This window comes from Trichoplax adhaerens, genomic scaffold (genome assembly GCF_000150275.1).
Source record: "Trichoplax adhaerens TRIADscaffold_8 genomic scaffold, whole genome shotgun sequence".
Taxonomy (NCBI): Eukaryota; Metazoa; Placozoa; class Uniplacotomia; order Trichoplacea; family Trichoplacidae; genus Trichoplax; species Trichoplax adhaerens.
Window position 1 is genome coordinate 1,381,224 of NW_002060950.1, and position 16,808 is coordinate 1,398,031.

Sequence of the window (16,808 nt, forward strand, 5' to 3'; positions counted from 1 at the left end):
GATAAAATAAAATTTTCGTCATTCTAACTTACGATGAATCAATAAGTCCAAATACATTTTAAATTATTGTAAGTCCTATTAATAATTGCAATGAAAATAAAATTATTTAGATACGCTGACTAAGGTCATATTAATTTTTCATGCTATTGTCAGTCCTATTACTAATTAAAATGTCTGAAGCGAAATCTGAATTAAGCATATTGACTTATATGCTAAGATGACAACACATTTTTAAATGGCAATAAACGTCATTATCGATTGAAACTTAAAATTTTAATAAATTCTTCTTCGCGTACTGATTAATTAACAATAATCTTCTAAAGAAATATATTCAACATATTTCATCTTCTGTAATTACTCAATAAGTTACTCGAAGCTTGTGTTTTGATACTATGAGATCATTGTGTCAAATCTTAGAAGACAGTAAATGAAGATTTCCGCATTTATTCCTTATAAGAACCAAGTGTGTCTTAGGCTTTTATTGTACCATTACTGTAATAGGGTAATTCCTTTTAGTTAATGAAAATATTCAATTATTTAGGATACTTACTTAGGAGTCGTTGTGAGCAATTAGCGAAGTAACCCTTAAAAATTTTACATAAATGACAACCAGATAAAAAAGAAAATTATATTTCGGAACATATTATTCGATATGTAACGCGCTAATTATTATTGAAACGAAGGGTATTATAAGACTTTTCATTGATAGATTTTTATTTCAAATGTTTATAATGTCATCATCATCCATACTGATAGGTATCCTAGGGTGTAAAAATTTTAGAATTATATCATGAAACATCTCTCTAGTTACATGGCCGAACATTTACCTAGATTAGATCAAACTTAGTAAGAAATCCTAAAATTTCAGTTAGATCTTTAATGATATTGATAATTTATCATCATGATTCTATTTATTAGTGTTTTATTGTTAATATACATGTTTCTAATTATGGAAATCACTACGAGCTAACACAAAATGGGCTTAATTAATGCACGAAATGTATGACTGAGAACTTACTTATCAGCATGGCCTTTCAGCGCATCGAGCAGATAGATTTTTCGATGTTTATGAATATGAATACCTAGGCACAACAATATAGAATAGGTATTTTTCAGCAATTTACTACTACAAATAAAAATTAACCACTAAGCTTTAAAGGCCTTAATAGTTTATACTATTTATACTGCATTAAAATTAATTTACATCTACGAATCCATAAGGTACGTCAAAATCTTATAATAGATATTAATAAGAATACGATTAATAATTCTTATTACTGATAAGATTTAAAATGCGATTGGGTTTAAATCAAGTAAAATATTGGAATAAAACTTAGGTAGCTACATTTACCAAGAAATTCTTTATTTTGTAATAATGATTTTATTACAGTAACAATAACTTTTAGTTAAATTAACATTAAGTAAACGATTCTACAATCTTTGTCCATTTTTTGCCTAAACGAAAATCGAAACTGGAATTGGACTTGACACTGAAAGTATGAGCATTAATACAAGTCATTTACGTAGATTGATGTGAGAAATCGAGAAATTACGTGGATTAACCATCATGTTTAATAAATAAGATCACCATCATAGCTAACGCGAAAATTTTAAGTTTAGCAAGAAACAGTAAATACGGTAAATAATTGCACAACCCCACTTAATGCTAAGGTATTTGTTAAAATATCTTGATTAATTCAACGGACAGCCCTAAATAGGATTAATTTATTCTAAAATGCTGTCAACATCTCTTACACACCAATGAATGTGTTCGGAAATAAGTATTGCTAAGCAATCATTATTTCACTAACTTACTGAGCAATCATTATACCTATTTAGAAGTTATATCCATGCCAAACAACAAAATACTGAAATCATCGTATATGTATCGGAGCTTCAAAGTTTGTGCTTATCAGGGATTTATTATAAATTAATAAATTATGATAACTACTAAAGTGCTTTTTAAAATTTTTATAGCACTACAATTCATGATATATAAGAGAGTTATACAATATTACCGGTGTCGTATCATTCTAATAATAACGTAAGACTTTCAGTATCATAGGCAATAAAAGGACTATATAGATGCTTATTTCAAAGTATGAGGTGTTGTTTATACTACACTAGAAGGCTTGCTACTATATTCTTCGCAGGCATCGTCTTCCACCAGTGCTTCAATGGGATTACTAACTGTTCTGCGTAGCCGAATTGCACTAAATATGACATGGTAATTAATTTTAATATGTCATAAATAAAACAGTTTGCTATACAGAAGAGTCCATATGCTTTAGTATCATAAGAAGACTATAATATACGTACCTGAGAAAGGGTTCGTTAGTTCTTCGATATTTACAGTATACCAGCCCTATGAGTACTATAACTATAACGGCAACGGGTAAAACAATAGCCAATGCCATACTGGATCCTAGAATATCAAATTTATAATCAACAAAGGAAATACTTTTAAATACATGCATAGAAATACCGAATTCGTAGATGTAGGCACTAACTCAAAATTATTTCATGCATACCGTTGGAGTTCGGTGCAGGAGTGAATGCTATGCTACACGGATAACGGATCTTTTCCAATAGCTTGTTTTCTACACCACTTATGCATTGATTACCAGGAATTTTACGATATTTTGAAGTATAATAAAAGTTAGCGCCATCATCACATTCCTTCTGATCAACAGAAACAACTGAGCAATCGTGAGCTGTTGGTATAAATCCATAATTACATTCAAAATCTTCTCGTGAACAGGGGCATCGAGTAGAAGTTGTTGGGCGAACGAAAGTTTGGCCGTTATAGCAGCAAGATTCTGGCTTACGTACATGGTAAGCCATAAATACACCAACAGTACAATTTGCATAAGTATACGGATTTCGTGGAATCCACACTCGATAATCGGAGACCTGACACCTTCGAGCCAATACACTAGTAAAATTTAGTCTAGCTAATACCCATTCGTTGGATACTTTAGTACCATAAACAGTAGCGAATAATGATGTAAATCCTGGTTCCACAACGAGTCCAGTAATTCTAATTCTTTCGTTAGAAAATGTTAACTTTTTCCAACTACTACCACCGTCACAGCTATAGCTAATAAAAGTTCCTGAAGCAATCTCGTCATAACCTGCTGCAACAATGACTGAGCCATGATCTAAAGCAGTAAAATAGGCGTTTCTAAATGGCATTTCTTTCCATGTATATCCACCATCATCTGATATAAACATGGAGGATAGCCTTTGACCGAAATAACTTCCCCAATTTCCAAACCCAATAACCAATCCAGGTGAAGTTGAACTTGAGTAGAAACTGTAACGCGAGTAAAATTGTAGATGCAATGAACATGAAGGGGCAATACAGTTAATAGAATTTCCATTACGATCCTTTTTGGGAGCTACAACATGGTGCCATTTGGCTCCTTTATCGTACGATATTTTAGTTACTGGCCTCGGAGATCTTCCGTTACTCAGTTGCGCAGCTATGTAAGTTCCGGGCATACTAGAAATTTTTCTAAATTGAACTGACGGGCTACCGAATAACCAGGTAAAATCGTGCGATGTTCGTATACGCTCGATGGCCAATCCATAATATACCCCAGTTTCATCGGAAACATATACATTAGTTAAATTTAAAGCATGATTGACAGCAATAACAACCTCGTTATCGTCGGTATAAACAAGTAAAAATCCCTACAAGTACAAATACCAAGAGGGATTGGATTAGTCAATGAGAATATTATAAACATTTATAGCCCAGCTATTAATAGTAAATTCTTACACGGCGAAGGTCGAGAACTGGAAATTTGGCATGTATGAATTTGTTTCGCTTATAGGACACTAACAGCAATTCTTCTGTACTATTAACAAATGATTTCACTTTCTACAAAATTAAACAGTTATACAAGAGATGGATAATATATATACAATATTGAGGATATTTAAGAATTAACGAATAATCGCAGCAACATTTAGTCCATTTAAGATTATTATTGTATAAATAGTACTAATATTTACGCTATAGGTCTGTAAAACCTTGCCAATAGAAAGGTCCTAATCAATATAGCAATACTAATAATTCTAAAATTGGTATTACAAATTCATTAGTACTAATTTAATCTTACCATGCTAAATATGTAATTATTAGAGACAACCAAACTGCCTTTTACAGTATATCCCATCGATGCATCAAATATTCTTTTTATTCCCTTTGAAATACTATGTGCTATAACTCTAGCTACAGTCTTAGATCCAACTTTAAGTAGAACTTCATAATAAATAGTCGTAAGATCAGAATCGAACGTTGGCAAAGCCCTAAAGAATAATTGAAGTCATGAAATATTATGCTGTTAGTAAATTTAAGTACACATAATCATCATGCAATCACGACTTGCAGCTACTATACCAAAAGAAAGAACTAGAAACAGATTTCCTTAACAAGTTCCAAGTAGCACCATTGTCTTTCGATAGATAAAGCTATAAAGAAATAATTTACTGTTAATACAGATGATTTTTAATTGTGAATATACCAACAGCAAGTTGTCTCTGAAAGTCGTAATTATATCATCAATGAACAATTTAAACGTATTCAGGGCTAAATTGAAGGTAATAGTTAAAAAATAAGATATCGCTGAAGAAATTTTACGTCATTACAACTACTAGAGTAAAAATTTGAATTTACCGTTGTAGTAACGGCATCATAGCCAAGTAAATTGGAGGATGAATTATCATTACAGTACACTATCTTAGAAGGCGTAAAAGGAAGCTTGACGGCATTACTGAAAGTGGTTCCAGCATCTGAAGAGTAATAGATTTGCTTGGCACTCTTTGATATCAATATTAGCTAAAATTTAAATAGACGAAGGAAGTTCAAATATTAATATCCCCTAATGAATAAGATTACACCATGATTTAGTAAACCTATGTAATATAATACAATCTTAATAAATTTAAATAGATCAGTAACGGTTACTTTTTTTATCGAACAAATCATATTAAAGTAATGAATAAATATTGATTTTTTTAATGTATTAACTTGTAAACAGTTCGATGGTAAAGAAAGCAAAACTAAATGAGATATGATTGACATGGTAAGTCAATTGAAAGATTATCAGCAAATCAATAACGTCTATAGTGAGTCATTTTAATTTTCTTCGTATACGTGATAGCAATGAACTTCGTCTTTCCTATCGTCTTTAGAGTATAGTATTGTAATTAATCATTTTCCAGCTGTAGCTACATATCTAGATCATAGCTATATCTGGAGGTTGAGCCAAGAATAGAACATTACGAGCAAAGTCCAAAATGTGAATAATTCAATTTTCGACGGTTACGAGAAGATCATAAACTCTAGTGATCAATTCCATTAAAAGCGAACGTCTATTGCACTGTGCTTGAGTGTCCATTTTGTTTACCTGCATAGGTGATAGACTATGAATAGCCATGGATGATATAATCGTATTACGGAATTGATCATAACGCTGGAAGGATGCCCCATTATCAGCAGATCTACAGATATGTAATTCAATTAGTATCTAAGAAGCTTTAAAAAAATCAAGAATACCATCAGTGCTACTTTTAAGATTTACATCTACCACACAGAGGCTTATAATTTCAAGCTACCGTAGTTCGATAGATGTATAGCCTTAAAAGATAGACACGATCGTCCCTTTTCTATAGAGACCTATGACAACATTTTATCAGATTAAAAGATTGCTACCATCTATAAATGTGTTGTTTTACAAGTAATTGAAATCAAGAATTAGAAAGGTTTGAAATAGATTTATAGTTTCATTTCTTTCTAGCTACTTTCATACTGAATATAACTAATGTTACAGTATTTTCAATGTCAGTTTCTACACTTTTTTGAAATTATCGAACCTACTTCAAATGACTTTGTCATTATTTGTAAAGGTTGCGCTAATGTTGACAAGTTATTTGAACATGAATGTCACCATGTTATTTTCGAATGGTAGAAAGCAGACATTTATTACTGTAGTGATCTTTTTTATCTTTCTCTAGGCTATTTAGTTTATCATCTCTATTCGTAACGGAAACATCTATGGGCGTAAGACTGGTTATATCGATAAGTCATTAATCATCTGGCCTTTACTGCTGTAACATAGAAACAATTCAATTCGATCATACGAAGTAAGAAGTACGAATGCTGTAGCAATTAAGCTCAATACTTGAAAATCCAGCAGAATATAAATGAATCTACTGCATCATAAGCACCCATTCTAAACTTTTCATATAGTTAAGTAGCGTACTTCCTTCTTTTTTAATCATTAAAACTGAAGAATTTCAGCATCCTTTCTTGACATATCAATCTGCAGTATCACATATTAAATTATCAGACAGGCAACAATAAGCAGTAAACGCCATATATGCATATGCTACCATCTATATCCTTCATGGCCCGCATTATTATTTTAACTGATTATGGACTTTGGTACCAATTGTATTTGATATAGGCCATAAATGCTTTTATGGTGTAAAATATATATCAAATTCCATTGTTTAGTTTGATAATTGGTAACATGGTGTACCTGTGTCTTTTAAATTACCATCTTTACGTAATGACTTCTAAATTAAGAGTTCTTGATAAAGAATTAGTTGCATCAGAACTAGCTCATAATTAGGTTCAGTCAGGGGTCAATAGCGAATTGGTTGAAATATACTATAGGATTATAAATTAAAAAGTATTAATGCAATAACCTTAAAGTGTATTAAATTCTGTGAATACGATATGGCTATATTCTGTAAATATTTCTATCTTAGTCCCCCCCCCCCTCTCTCTTCAATGGCCGGTGTCTTACATATCGACAGCAAGAGATCTAAGGGCTATCGTATAAAGTACCACATTAACCGTTCACTATTATCAACATTGAACAAGAGAGTAAATTATATCAGCATCGTCAAAACAAGTACATTTACATAATTAAATACATTATACATTAATGCATTATTTATTATCCATTGATGAATTGACTCGTTCATCCTACTCATTGCAAGACTATCGATTGTTAACAGATTTTATCGTATAGACTATGCCGATGTTATTGAGCAATGGCTATCTAATAATAGACTACAGAAATACCTTTGTCTACTAAAACTTGATGTTGCCATGCTTGGAAAATGAGACAAATCTTTGATGCAAGCAAGTAGGCAACAAGGGACTATAGTGTCGCAGTATTATCCTTTTCGACCAGATAATACTATACCGACAAGTGCACTAGTATTTTGGATATTCTAATTTCAATCTATTCCTTGCATAAAGTGATTTAATCGAATCTTTCATCAAAATGATCAGGTGATGTTGCTTTATTGAAAATCAAACACTGCAGGAGTTAAAATACAAAGCAAGATAAAAGCTTACCTATAGACAGTAGTGTCGGTGATTGCATAGCCTTTGCGTTTGATGGTTATTATAATAATAAACTTGAAAAAAGAAGATCAAAGTTATATTAAGTCAATTTATCGCATAAAAGAAAGTAGTCTATATCAGAACTAAGACTACTGTTAAATTAAAAGAAAGCATGAGTTGATTGTTACTCTATCAACGTAAAAGCAATCTAAAGTTGCTAACTACTCAGATATCATAATAACGTAAAATAGCGAGGTGACTATAATTCATAAATAGTCATTCATATCCTGCCTATGCATAGAGAAAGGTCGGAGTTTATTATCCATGTCGATTTTCGGCGACTTTACGAATTACGCATGCAATTCATTGTTTTCATTACATAATACTTTTGTTTAAAGGACTAAAAACTTTCTTTTCAACACAAACGTTAACGCATGGATATATGCAACGTTTATAGATCGGGACAAAGCTGTCGATTTCTAGTCCTAACATGACAAAGATCGTGAAGGCTAAGTAAGAACGCCTTCTGTCTATTTATTGCAGCTGATGATATTATGAGCAAGAAGGAAATACATTTGAGCCGATACAATAAGTGTCGAATGTAGGATACAACTAAATCAGCTATAATGGATTTGAAATTCGCTTGCTTGTTCTGCAAGCGACAGTGTAATGGATTCATAAAGAAAGCAAATCAACATTAATGAAGTTACAATAAAGCAGCCATTTAAAATAGACGTACGGATTCGACGATCAAATATTGAAATTTCATTTACAATACATTATTACTAATTTGATATTGAGGAAATGGTAATATAATAATGTTGCCAGTAAGATAAAGTATCAACAGAATCAAATACTGTAAACGTGTATACGTGTATACTTGAAAGCTAAAGAGGAATCTACGATGATCATTTTTGAAATCTTATTCGGCATTATTAATCGTATTTTCTTCTCCAAAGGAGGCATTTCTGTATATGATCTATTCGGCTCAATTCAGGATCGATCATTCTACAGTAAGGTCAAGCATATAGTCTGTAGTTATATCATCAGTTTGTCAACTTGATTTTCATGAGACTTGATGACATTGACTTGCCATATGGAAAAATTTGATCTACCACTACAAATTACCGTTCAATCTTGCGAATTACTCGATCGCATTGTATCCATATCCTATTCTGATCGCTTACAGTATTCTAGTTAGGATTACTAGCATGATGAAAAAGCTATTTTTGATACCTAATTTCGAATTCAGAGATATTGAGTCTAAAAAATAATCCTATCACGATGTAGCACACCTAGGATAGATTGTCATTTTGAACTATAAAATTTGCCATCTCTTACTGAAAAATTATTCACATACGTAAAAGTTTAGGTAGAGATAGGAGAAAATTGTTGTAGCCATCTAGTATGAGTGGTAAGACACTGTTACGATTGAATGACAACGATCGTGAAATTGGTTCATCGTATGTTGCAATTTAAAAAGTCGATGACAAGAATGGGTAATAGATACTCGTCTAGCGGATGACAAGCGTAAAGAAAACTCGACAGAATTGTACCATTTGACTACTACTTGTCTTGAAGGGATCATTTTTAGTTAACAGAATACCTCACTGAAAAATGATTAATTATAGATGGCAAGGTAACTAGAACCATTTCCAGTTGCTATCCATCTAAAGAAAGTAACCCGTCAAGATATGCAGAAATGATGTTGATGGATTCTACTCATAAGGTACATGAGCTTATCATTTTAGCAATAGTAGCGAATGGATTTAACAGCTAGAAATGAAATCAGATGAATACAATTGTAACACAAATTGGAAATAGCTCACACTACGACTATATAGTAGACTTATTTCTGATTAAAGTCAGGCGAGCATCCGGAAGCCATCGTCAATTTCGAATACCGATTGGACGAACTCAAGCTTGACTAGATGCGAAATATCTTCCAAGTCACGATTTGCATTACTAGCTTGAAAAATGAATAGGATAATAAAGCGGCCATTTGTAGCGGTCAACTCTACCCTTGTGAAATAACTATACTACGATCATTTTTGATTACAATACGGCAAGCTGTTGAAAATGGAATGATGGGAATAAAATACACACGACGAAATGGATCATCATCGGCAGCCTATTCAGTTAAGTCGCTTGATCGCTGCTATCCTATCCATGTTGTCACATCACCATGAGTCCGTGATCGTGGATGAAATAGGTTGGTTTTCTTCCGGATTATACACTGTACTGCAATAAGAGACTCATTTAGGGATCTTTATGCCATTTTCCATGGACTTTCTGAACTAATTCTCTTTGGCTAATGATGATTAGTCTTATCAATTGGGGGCTTCGCTATCAGAAATTGGCACACTCAACGAGTGAGCGTGCCAACACTCGATATTGATCGTTCGTATCGTGTCAGTGATCAGTGAGTAGTGGTTGGAAAAGGGTCGAAAAAAATATCCTTTCAAGCACTTTCAACTTTTGGCTAGCTACCCTGAGTTATTGCAGTATGACAAAAGGAAAGGACATCAAATAAAAAAAGTGAAAGTGAATGAAAGAAGAAGTTATACGTTATTTGATGCTAATTGTATGTCCATGATAGTGTTTACAGATGGAGATGATGATGATGATGATGGCCCTTACCGAATTGTTTTTGCCAAAATATCTCAATATCATTTGTCTGTCGGTGTTATTGACCAATTCGACCCTTGTTAATACATGAGGCGGTTGAGGTTGTGGTAACGATTGATTACTCCTACTACTGCTGCTACTACTGCTACTTTGGCTGATTGGTAATGAACGTTGATGACGGATAGTATGCCGATATAAGCGAGTAATTCCATCTTCCGATTGAGTAAGATGAGCATGTTGGTCTGAAATGGAAATCCACTCTTCATGCTTGGAATGTGCGCCTACAATCTCCTTATTATAATGCAATTTTCCATCGATGATGCAGTAAAATGTTGCAAGAAAGACAGCCAGTGAAAGGGTCGAGGACAACGAATTGATCTTCATTTTGACTGGCAATTGGAACAATAAAATAAGAAAATGTTTAGTCTACAATTTATATTGATCATGTCGATAAATAATTGAATCGAAATCCAATTACAATAAGAATAAATTGCTTTGGCCATGTATCTCACGGTGTGGCTTGTGGCTTGTATGACTAGTTTGATTGGGTAACCATGTCGGTGAAGAATGCAGCGTTTGAGTCATCTCGGTCATTATTATACTGGAACTAGATAACATTGTTTATTGATTGCGATAAAGCTCAAGGCGGTGCTTTGATCATCCAAGCGCTTCTATTGTACTGTATGCTGTCTTTTATTATTGATACAGGTCATCCGTTACGTCACGTCAATCATGACGTCATGCATGATCTCTGTGCTGATTGGGCCAGTACTGTCCTAGTCGAACACTTCAATTCAAAGCCGCCCTTGACGACATAGTACAGTACTGTACAGTGTACAGTGTGCAATTGTACTGTGCTGTACAGTACAAGAGTACTGTGCACTGTACTCCACTGGACGCTTCTCGGACATAGAAAGCAAAAATTCCTCACTGCTCATTTTCAACTTATTCCTACCGATCAATTTCTGCTTGCAATCGATCGTGGCCATGTTCATGTTCATGCAAATATTCCTCTCTGCTCATTTTCAACTTATTCCTATCGATTAGTTTCTGCTTGCAATTGATCACAGCCATCTTCATGTTCATACTTATTCCTATCGATCAGTTTCTGCTTGCAACTGATCATGGCCATGTTCATGTTCATACTTATTCCTATCGATCAATTTCTGCTTGCAATTGATCATGGCCATGTTCATGTTCATGCAAAAAATTCGTCTCTGCTCATTTTCAACTTATTCCTATCGATCAATTTCTGCTTGCAATTGATCGTGGTCATGTTCGTGTTCATGCAAAAATTCCTCTCTGCTCATTTTCAACTTATTCCTATCGATCAATTTCTGCTTGCAATTGATCATGGCCATGTTCATGCTGCACTGTTTCACTTATTCTACACGCCATTACATTTTGGCTAATAGATCAATGTTTCTTTCCCTTCATACAGCATATCAAATCGACAAGCTCGATTCGATAGATGACTGTTATGACGGTTACAGCAGGCTAAAGCAGGTAGCGTTGACTGTACTCCATGAAGCGAAAGTTTATAATAGTAAGGTTCAGTGGATACCACTTTATCAATTCAATTTATACAACGAGCCTGGAAAAGAAAGAATTTATACGCTCGTCCACGGTATTACTTTCCAATATAGCATAGACAGATAGTAATTGCAACTAGTCTGATATCGATTTAGACGCTTACAGATTGAATACCAACACCTTATTGTAACTCTTGATTGACAACGAAAACAAACCGCTGCACTGGTTGCTGAACTGCACAAGGGTACCCCTCTGATACTTTCAATGGAAGAATGATTAGCTTTACATTAGCGGACTTTTCCATGCTTTCTTTTTGAAATAGCAGTCAAAATAATGACGCTAAAGTTCGAGACACTGTCTGTACTAATATTAGTCTGCACTAAGCTCGGATGAAAGCAGATGAAAACATGGAGTAAATATAATCGACAAGCAGAGTATTATCACTCGTACCGACTACTTTTACAGATGTCAATACACTTTAATTCAATTCAAAGATTCCCATCAATTTTTGATTTTATTATATTTATAGTGCATTATTCAACCGATAAATATTTTGACAATATAGAATACAGCTTCACTCATTAAACCTAATACCAATCAGTTCGTCAATTTGCTGCATTGCAATTTTCAATGGAATACTATGTACGTATTTCCTTGTCACGAATTATTTAAAATATACTACTCAACATAAAAACTGGTCAAAAATTGAAAACTAATTACAATTTTAAGCCCAATACCAATCAATTCGTCAATTTGCTGCATTACAATTTTCAATGGAATACTATATACTGTACGTATATCCTTATTACGAATTGTTTAAAATATACTACTCAATGTAAAAACTGGTCAAAAATTGGAAACTAATGACAATGGCAATCCTTACTTGAATTTTTGCCCCTATTTGAAAGCAAGAAACGGATCTTTTTTAAGTTGTTTCATTGAAGTTCAATCTCGCTCTTGCCTTCTTCTAAAATATCAAAAAGAAATCCATTATATCACCATTAGATAATTATTCATAATTCAATTAAATTATTTCTATGAAGCAATCGCCGCATTTATTTATATTTAGCACTCACTCATAAACTTTATATCAGATACAATTCATAAATTAAATATGTTGGTTGAGGAGTTCTCCAACCTAATAACTATCATGTTGACCTATTATCTAATTTAAACGCATCATGATAACAGCTGGCGTTATTTATGTATGCTTTATAACTAAGCTAGCCAAAATTGTAGCATTGGATAGACAGTCAAAGATATCTAATGAAGGTTTCATTTAAAATCGCCAGTAGATGGGATTTACATAGTGTGATAGGTCAACCAAATAACTATAGTATGTAAATGAAATGGGAAGGAATTAAATTATATAAGCTATATGAAAGTAAAATTCATGAAAATGTTTAGAAAAATACAAATAGTTGTTTTATCGCAGGACAATTATGCCGTGATTATAATATGTAAAGCAATAGTTATATACTGGTAATTGGAACTTTTCCCACGATATATTCAATAGAATTAGTGATATCTAATATTATTCCTGCATACCGGTATATTAAGAGTTTGCAGTATTAACTCGTAGAAAAATAATATAAGCTGGAGGACATTTCCTACACTACGGGCAACTCTCACTTTCTTCATCTACGCTCGTTTGCTCCATTTGAGCCTCTATAGTCTAATAAAAATTATAAAAATTATTTAATAACAGACAGTACGGTTAAAAATTTCCAAAGTCAATTTGTAAATACCTAATTTAAAGAATCCAAGTATTCCGGGATCAGAATCGTAGAGAATACGCGATCCACTGCGATAAATTTTGATATAAATCACAATCACCACAATCAGTATGAGAAGAGCCCGTACGCCGATACTCAAGCCATAAATTAGACCAAGAGATACCTATTAATCGATAATTATAATTATGAGTGTATTTGCTAAAAGAAATATAAAACGGGTGTGTAAGCCAAGAGATAAAAATATTGATTTATCTTGCATGCAATCGGAATTATAATTATTCCCATGAAAAGCGTGCCACATTGAACTGCCTTGAACTTGAACAACATAAATAAACAGTCTATGCATGTGTCTGATTTTTCTTGGAACGTCTTGGACTCGACTTTTTCTTGTAACGTATAGCACCAATAAGTTTACCTCGCAATATTTCTGCCTCTTATTCCGCCTTTACATCGATTACTTGGTGTCTTTCGATGCATTGCTTCAGTAAACGTTGTGCCATTCAAGCATGTCTTTCGCTCTACATTAATGGCAGTACAAGTACCATTACTTTGGATTTTCAAACCATCAATACATTAAAAATCTTCTTTAATGCACAGACAAGCTATCATAACGTTAGGTAGAATTTTATTATCTAATTTAAGCTTTAAAATATCAATGAAACATTTAGCCCCATTTCTACATAGAATTTGTAATTTAATTTTCCTAAACCTTTTTTAATAATCTTTTGCAATTGTTGGTGAAAGTAATTACCATAGGTAGTTTGATTTTGAATAAAAAATATACTGCTTCGCTTTTTTAATCGCAGCATCATTATCAGTAATGTTATTGAACTAATTTTAAGAATATTGAAAGATATCGGGTAAAGATGAGTTTACAGGGATGTTAGACTTTTTAGACTATCCGTAACTGTATTGACTTTTTTACGAAAACGTTGCAATAATGGAACTGTAGGTGTATTTTATGCAGCTTGAGTTACTATATTCCGTTAATTTAATTGTTGGAACTGATAATCAACCTTTTACACTAGCGTAGTATAATCTCTTTGTAAAGCATCAATATTTTTGATATTTGTATCCGCAGTATTAATAAACTTGATGAGAAGTTGTTCATTATCCTTTAATAACTGCTGTAGCTGTTCATTATTATCATTCAAGCTGGTATTAACTTTAACATTATATTCATCTATTTTTGTCTTGAGAGCATCCAACTTATCAGTAAATTTGTTTAAAGCTTGACTTCATAATTTAGAATTTTTGTTATCATTTTCAAGAATGCGATCTAAAATAACATGATTCTGATCTATTTGCAATTGTAGATCACTTAGCCGATTGGTTTAGTATAGGAATACCATAGATATCCTATACTAAACCGCATAAACGGTAATTTTTGAGCTACCATCGTTAGAATTTATGTCAACGATGACTGATATAAAGTTTTGAACGATTAGGTATTTTACTGGAGTTTTATGAGGATTTTTATTTTGCGGTTTATAAAGAGTAACGAAAAGCAGCCGTTACAAGAAGTTAACTTTCTTGATATTCAACTTTCAATTATTAATGATAAAATTCATACTACTGTTTTTCGTAAACCACTAGCCAAGAATAATGTTGTACAGTATAACTCAATTCAACATCATAGTACTTTCAAAGGTATCATAATTACCGAATTAACAAGATTCAGTAGGCTTTGCTCCTTTATGGCAGCGTATCAAGAACAATATCATATACTGTTTCAACAACTTACTAGAAAAGTTTCGAGAAAAAGTTCGAAATTAGTTGCATTGATCATGTTGCGATAGAATAACAGAATAGCATAACTTAAGCAACGATAACATCTAGTAAAAATCATGCTCACTACGTGGTACGAGTAGCGTAAGAAATATTGATACGAGATTAAATACCGAAGAGTATGGAAATAATAATTTAAGGCTACCCTCTTTCACACTTATTTGATGTACGATGGTGATCAATGTTTTGATTAAACCAACTCTTTCCAGCTTTAAGGGCTACAAAAGTCAAGATTTTATATCATACATTTCGTAATTATTTTATTCTTGAAGCATTGCTTAGAATAAAGTGAATGCAACAATCGGACTGTTTACTAAATCGTATCAATATAGATAATCGAAAATTACGGTAGAGTATTAAATAATTAATTAATTTAAGAATGCTTACGCTTTGATCGTGACGAAGAAAATACAGGGCAGCTTCCGTTGCAGAGTCACTGAATGTATGAACTTTCAATGGCATATTAGCAAAGCGATGGCTAGATTCCTTTTTAAAGTAATTATAGAATCAGAAATCGTTTCCATAGCAAGACTGTCAGAGTCTGGTTGTTTACGATTTAGTTTCATAGAATATAATGCAACATTAATAAAATCTTATCCATTGACCTGTAGCAGAATTGGTATAGACAAATTCAAACTTGTAACTACAAATGCCAATAGAATAGAAATTATAGGATAGCAAATGATTAAATTGAATGCGTTCAAACAGCTCTTTGATGCTAAGAAAGGAAAATGGCGGTGGAAAGTTTTTCAAATTTAAGGCAGAAATATAAAAGAATGTTAGTTTGATTAAGATCATTCATTTACTTGAATTAACTATTTGAACTGAAATAGTAAATTAATGTACCGTAGCTGCGGTATTGGATAGTGGGTACCGCCTTTCGGGTAAGTTCTCTTATCGTAAATTATTAATTATCAGTAAAATAGCCAATGAGCATTGACGAATTTAAGTAACTGCTGTGATTTCAGAATTGTTTTCTTTGCATTTTATAGCATTCTTTCAACATTTGAAAGAGTAATATGCCGTGAAACCTGCATTTAATCCCCCGTACGAACGATTAAATTATTCGTTGATAACAAGTACTAGCCCTCCATTACAGTGTATTACTAAGATAAGTATTTTGTACAGTACTTTAATCGTCATTATTTGTGGCAATTTTATTTTATGAATCCAAATTAACTTACTGATCTAATATTGTTACATATTGATCTTGTTACTATAACGCATACTACCATCTCAACTTGGCAGTATATCACTCTAGGAAACAGGGCAATTATTTTTAGAACTTTAAACATTAAACATTAAATGAGTAGAAAAAGAGTTTTACAGTAATTTCAGTAAAAGGTTTAAAAATCGTTTCTATTAATTAACTAGCCATATAACCATTCAGTCGTGAAATGCAATAGACGATTTAAGAGTATTCATTTTCCTTAGATTGATTTAATTTCCATGTAATTAATTTACAGCAAATTCACATAAAATAAATATTTATTTAGCCCCTGGGAATTTATAAGTTCTTTTTACTCACTAAAAATTCTCAGGATTACCTTACATGTAAGGTATATTTTATTTGATCGCTCCTACTTTGCCCACCTGCCACGAATCCCGTAAAGTTTCTTAGGCGTCAATTTTCAATCTATTGGAATCATAATCAATAATATTATAAACATAATTTCGGAAACCGCCTATCTCGTATCTCTCAGTGATTTACATCAATTTCGTTTTATATCTTGATAATGCAAATAGAACTAAAA

General features: G+C 32.6%; 2 protein-coding genes across 2 annotated transcripts; both read right to left on the bottom strand.

Annotated features, from left to right (window-relative positions):
• Positions 1-2,113: 2,113 nt before the first annotated feature.
• Positions 2,114-7,131, bottom strand: TRIADDRAFT_58580 (uncharacterized protein; the record flags this gene model as incomplete). The annotated part of the gene is made up of 9 exons (XM_002114728.1): positions 2,114-2,213; positions 2,320-2,425; positions 2,532-3,696; positions 3,785-3,886; positions 4,128-4,317; positions 4,409-4,479; positions 4,685-4,846; positions 5,418-5,511; positions 7,103-7,131. The coding sequence occupies 9 exons, from the start codon at positions 7,129-7,131 to the stop codon at positions 2,114-2,116; spliced, it is 2,019 nt and encodes a 672-aa protein (XP_002114764.1).
• Positions 7,132-12,465: 5,334 nt separating this feature from the next.
• On the bottom strand, positions 12,466-15,516 carry TRIADDRAFT_58581 (uncharacterized protein; the record flags this gene model as incomplete). The annotated part of the gene is made up of 5 exons (XM_002114729.1): positions 12,466-12,497; positions 13,279-13,334; positions 13,682-13,784; positions 15,200-15,272; positions 15,442-15,516. The coding sequence occupies 5 exons, from the start codon at positions 15,514-15,516 to the stop codon at positions 12,466-12,468; spliced, it is 339 nt and encodes a 112-aa protein (XP_002114765.1).
• Positions 15,517-16,808: the final 1,292 nt, after the last annotated feature.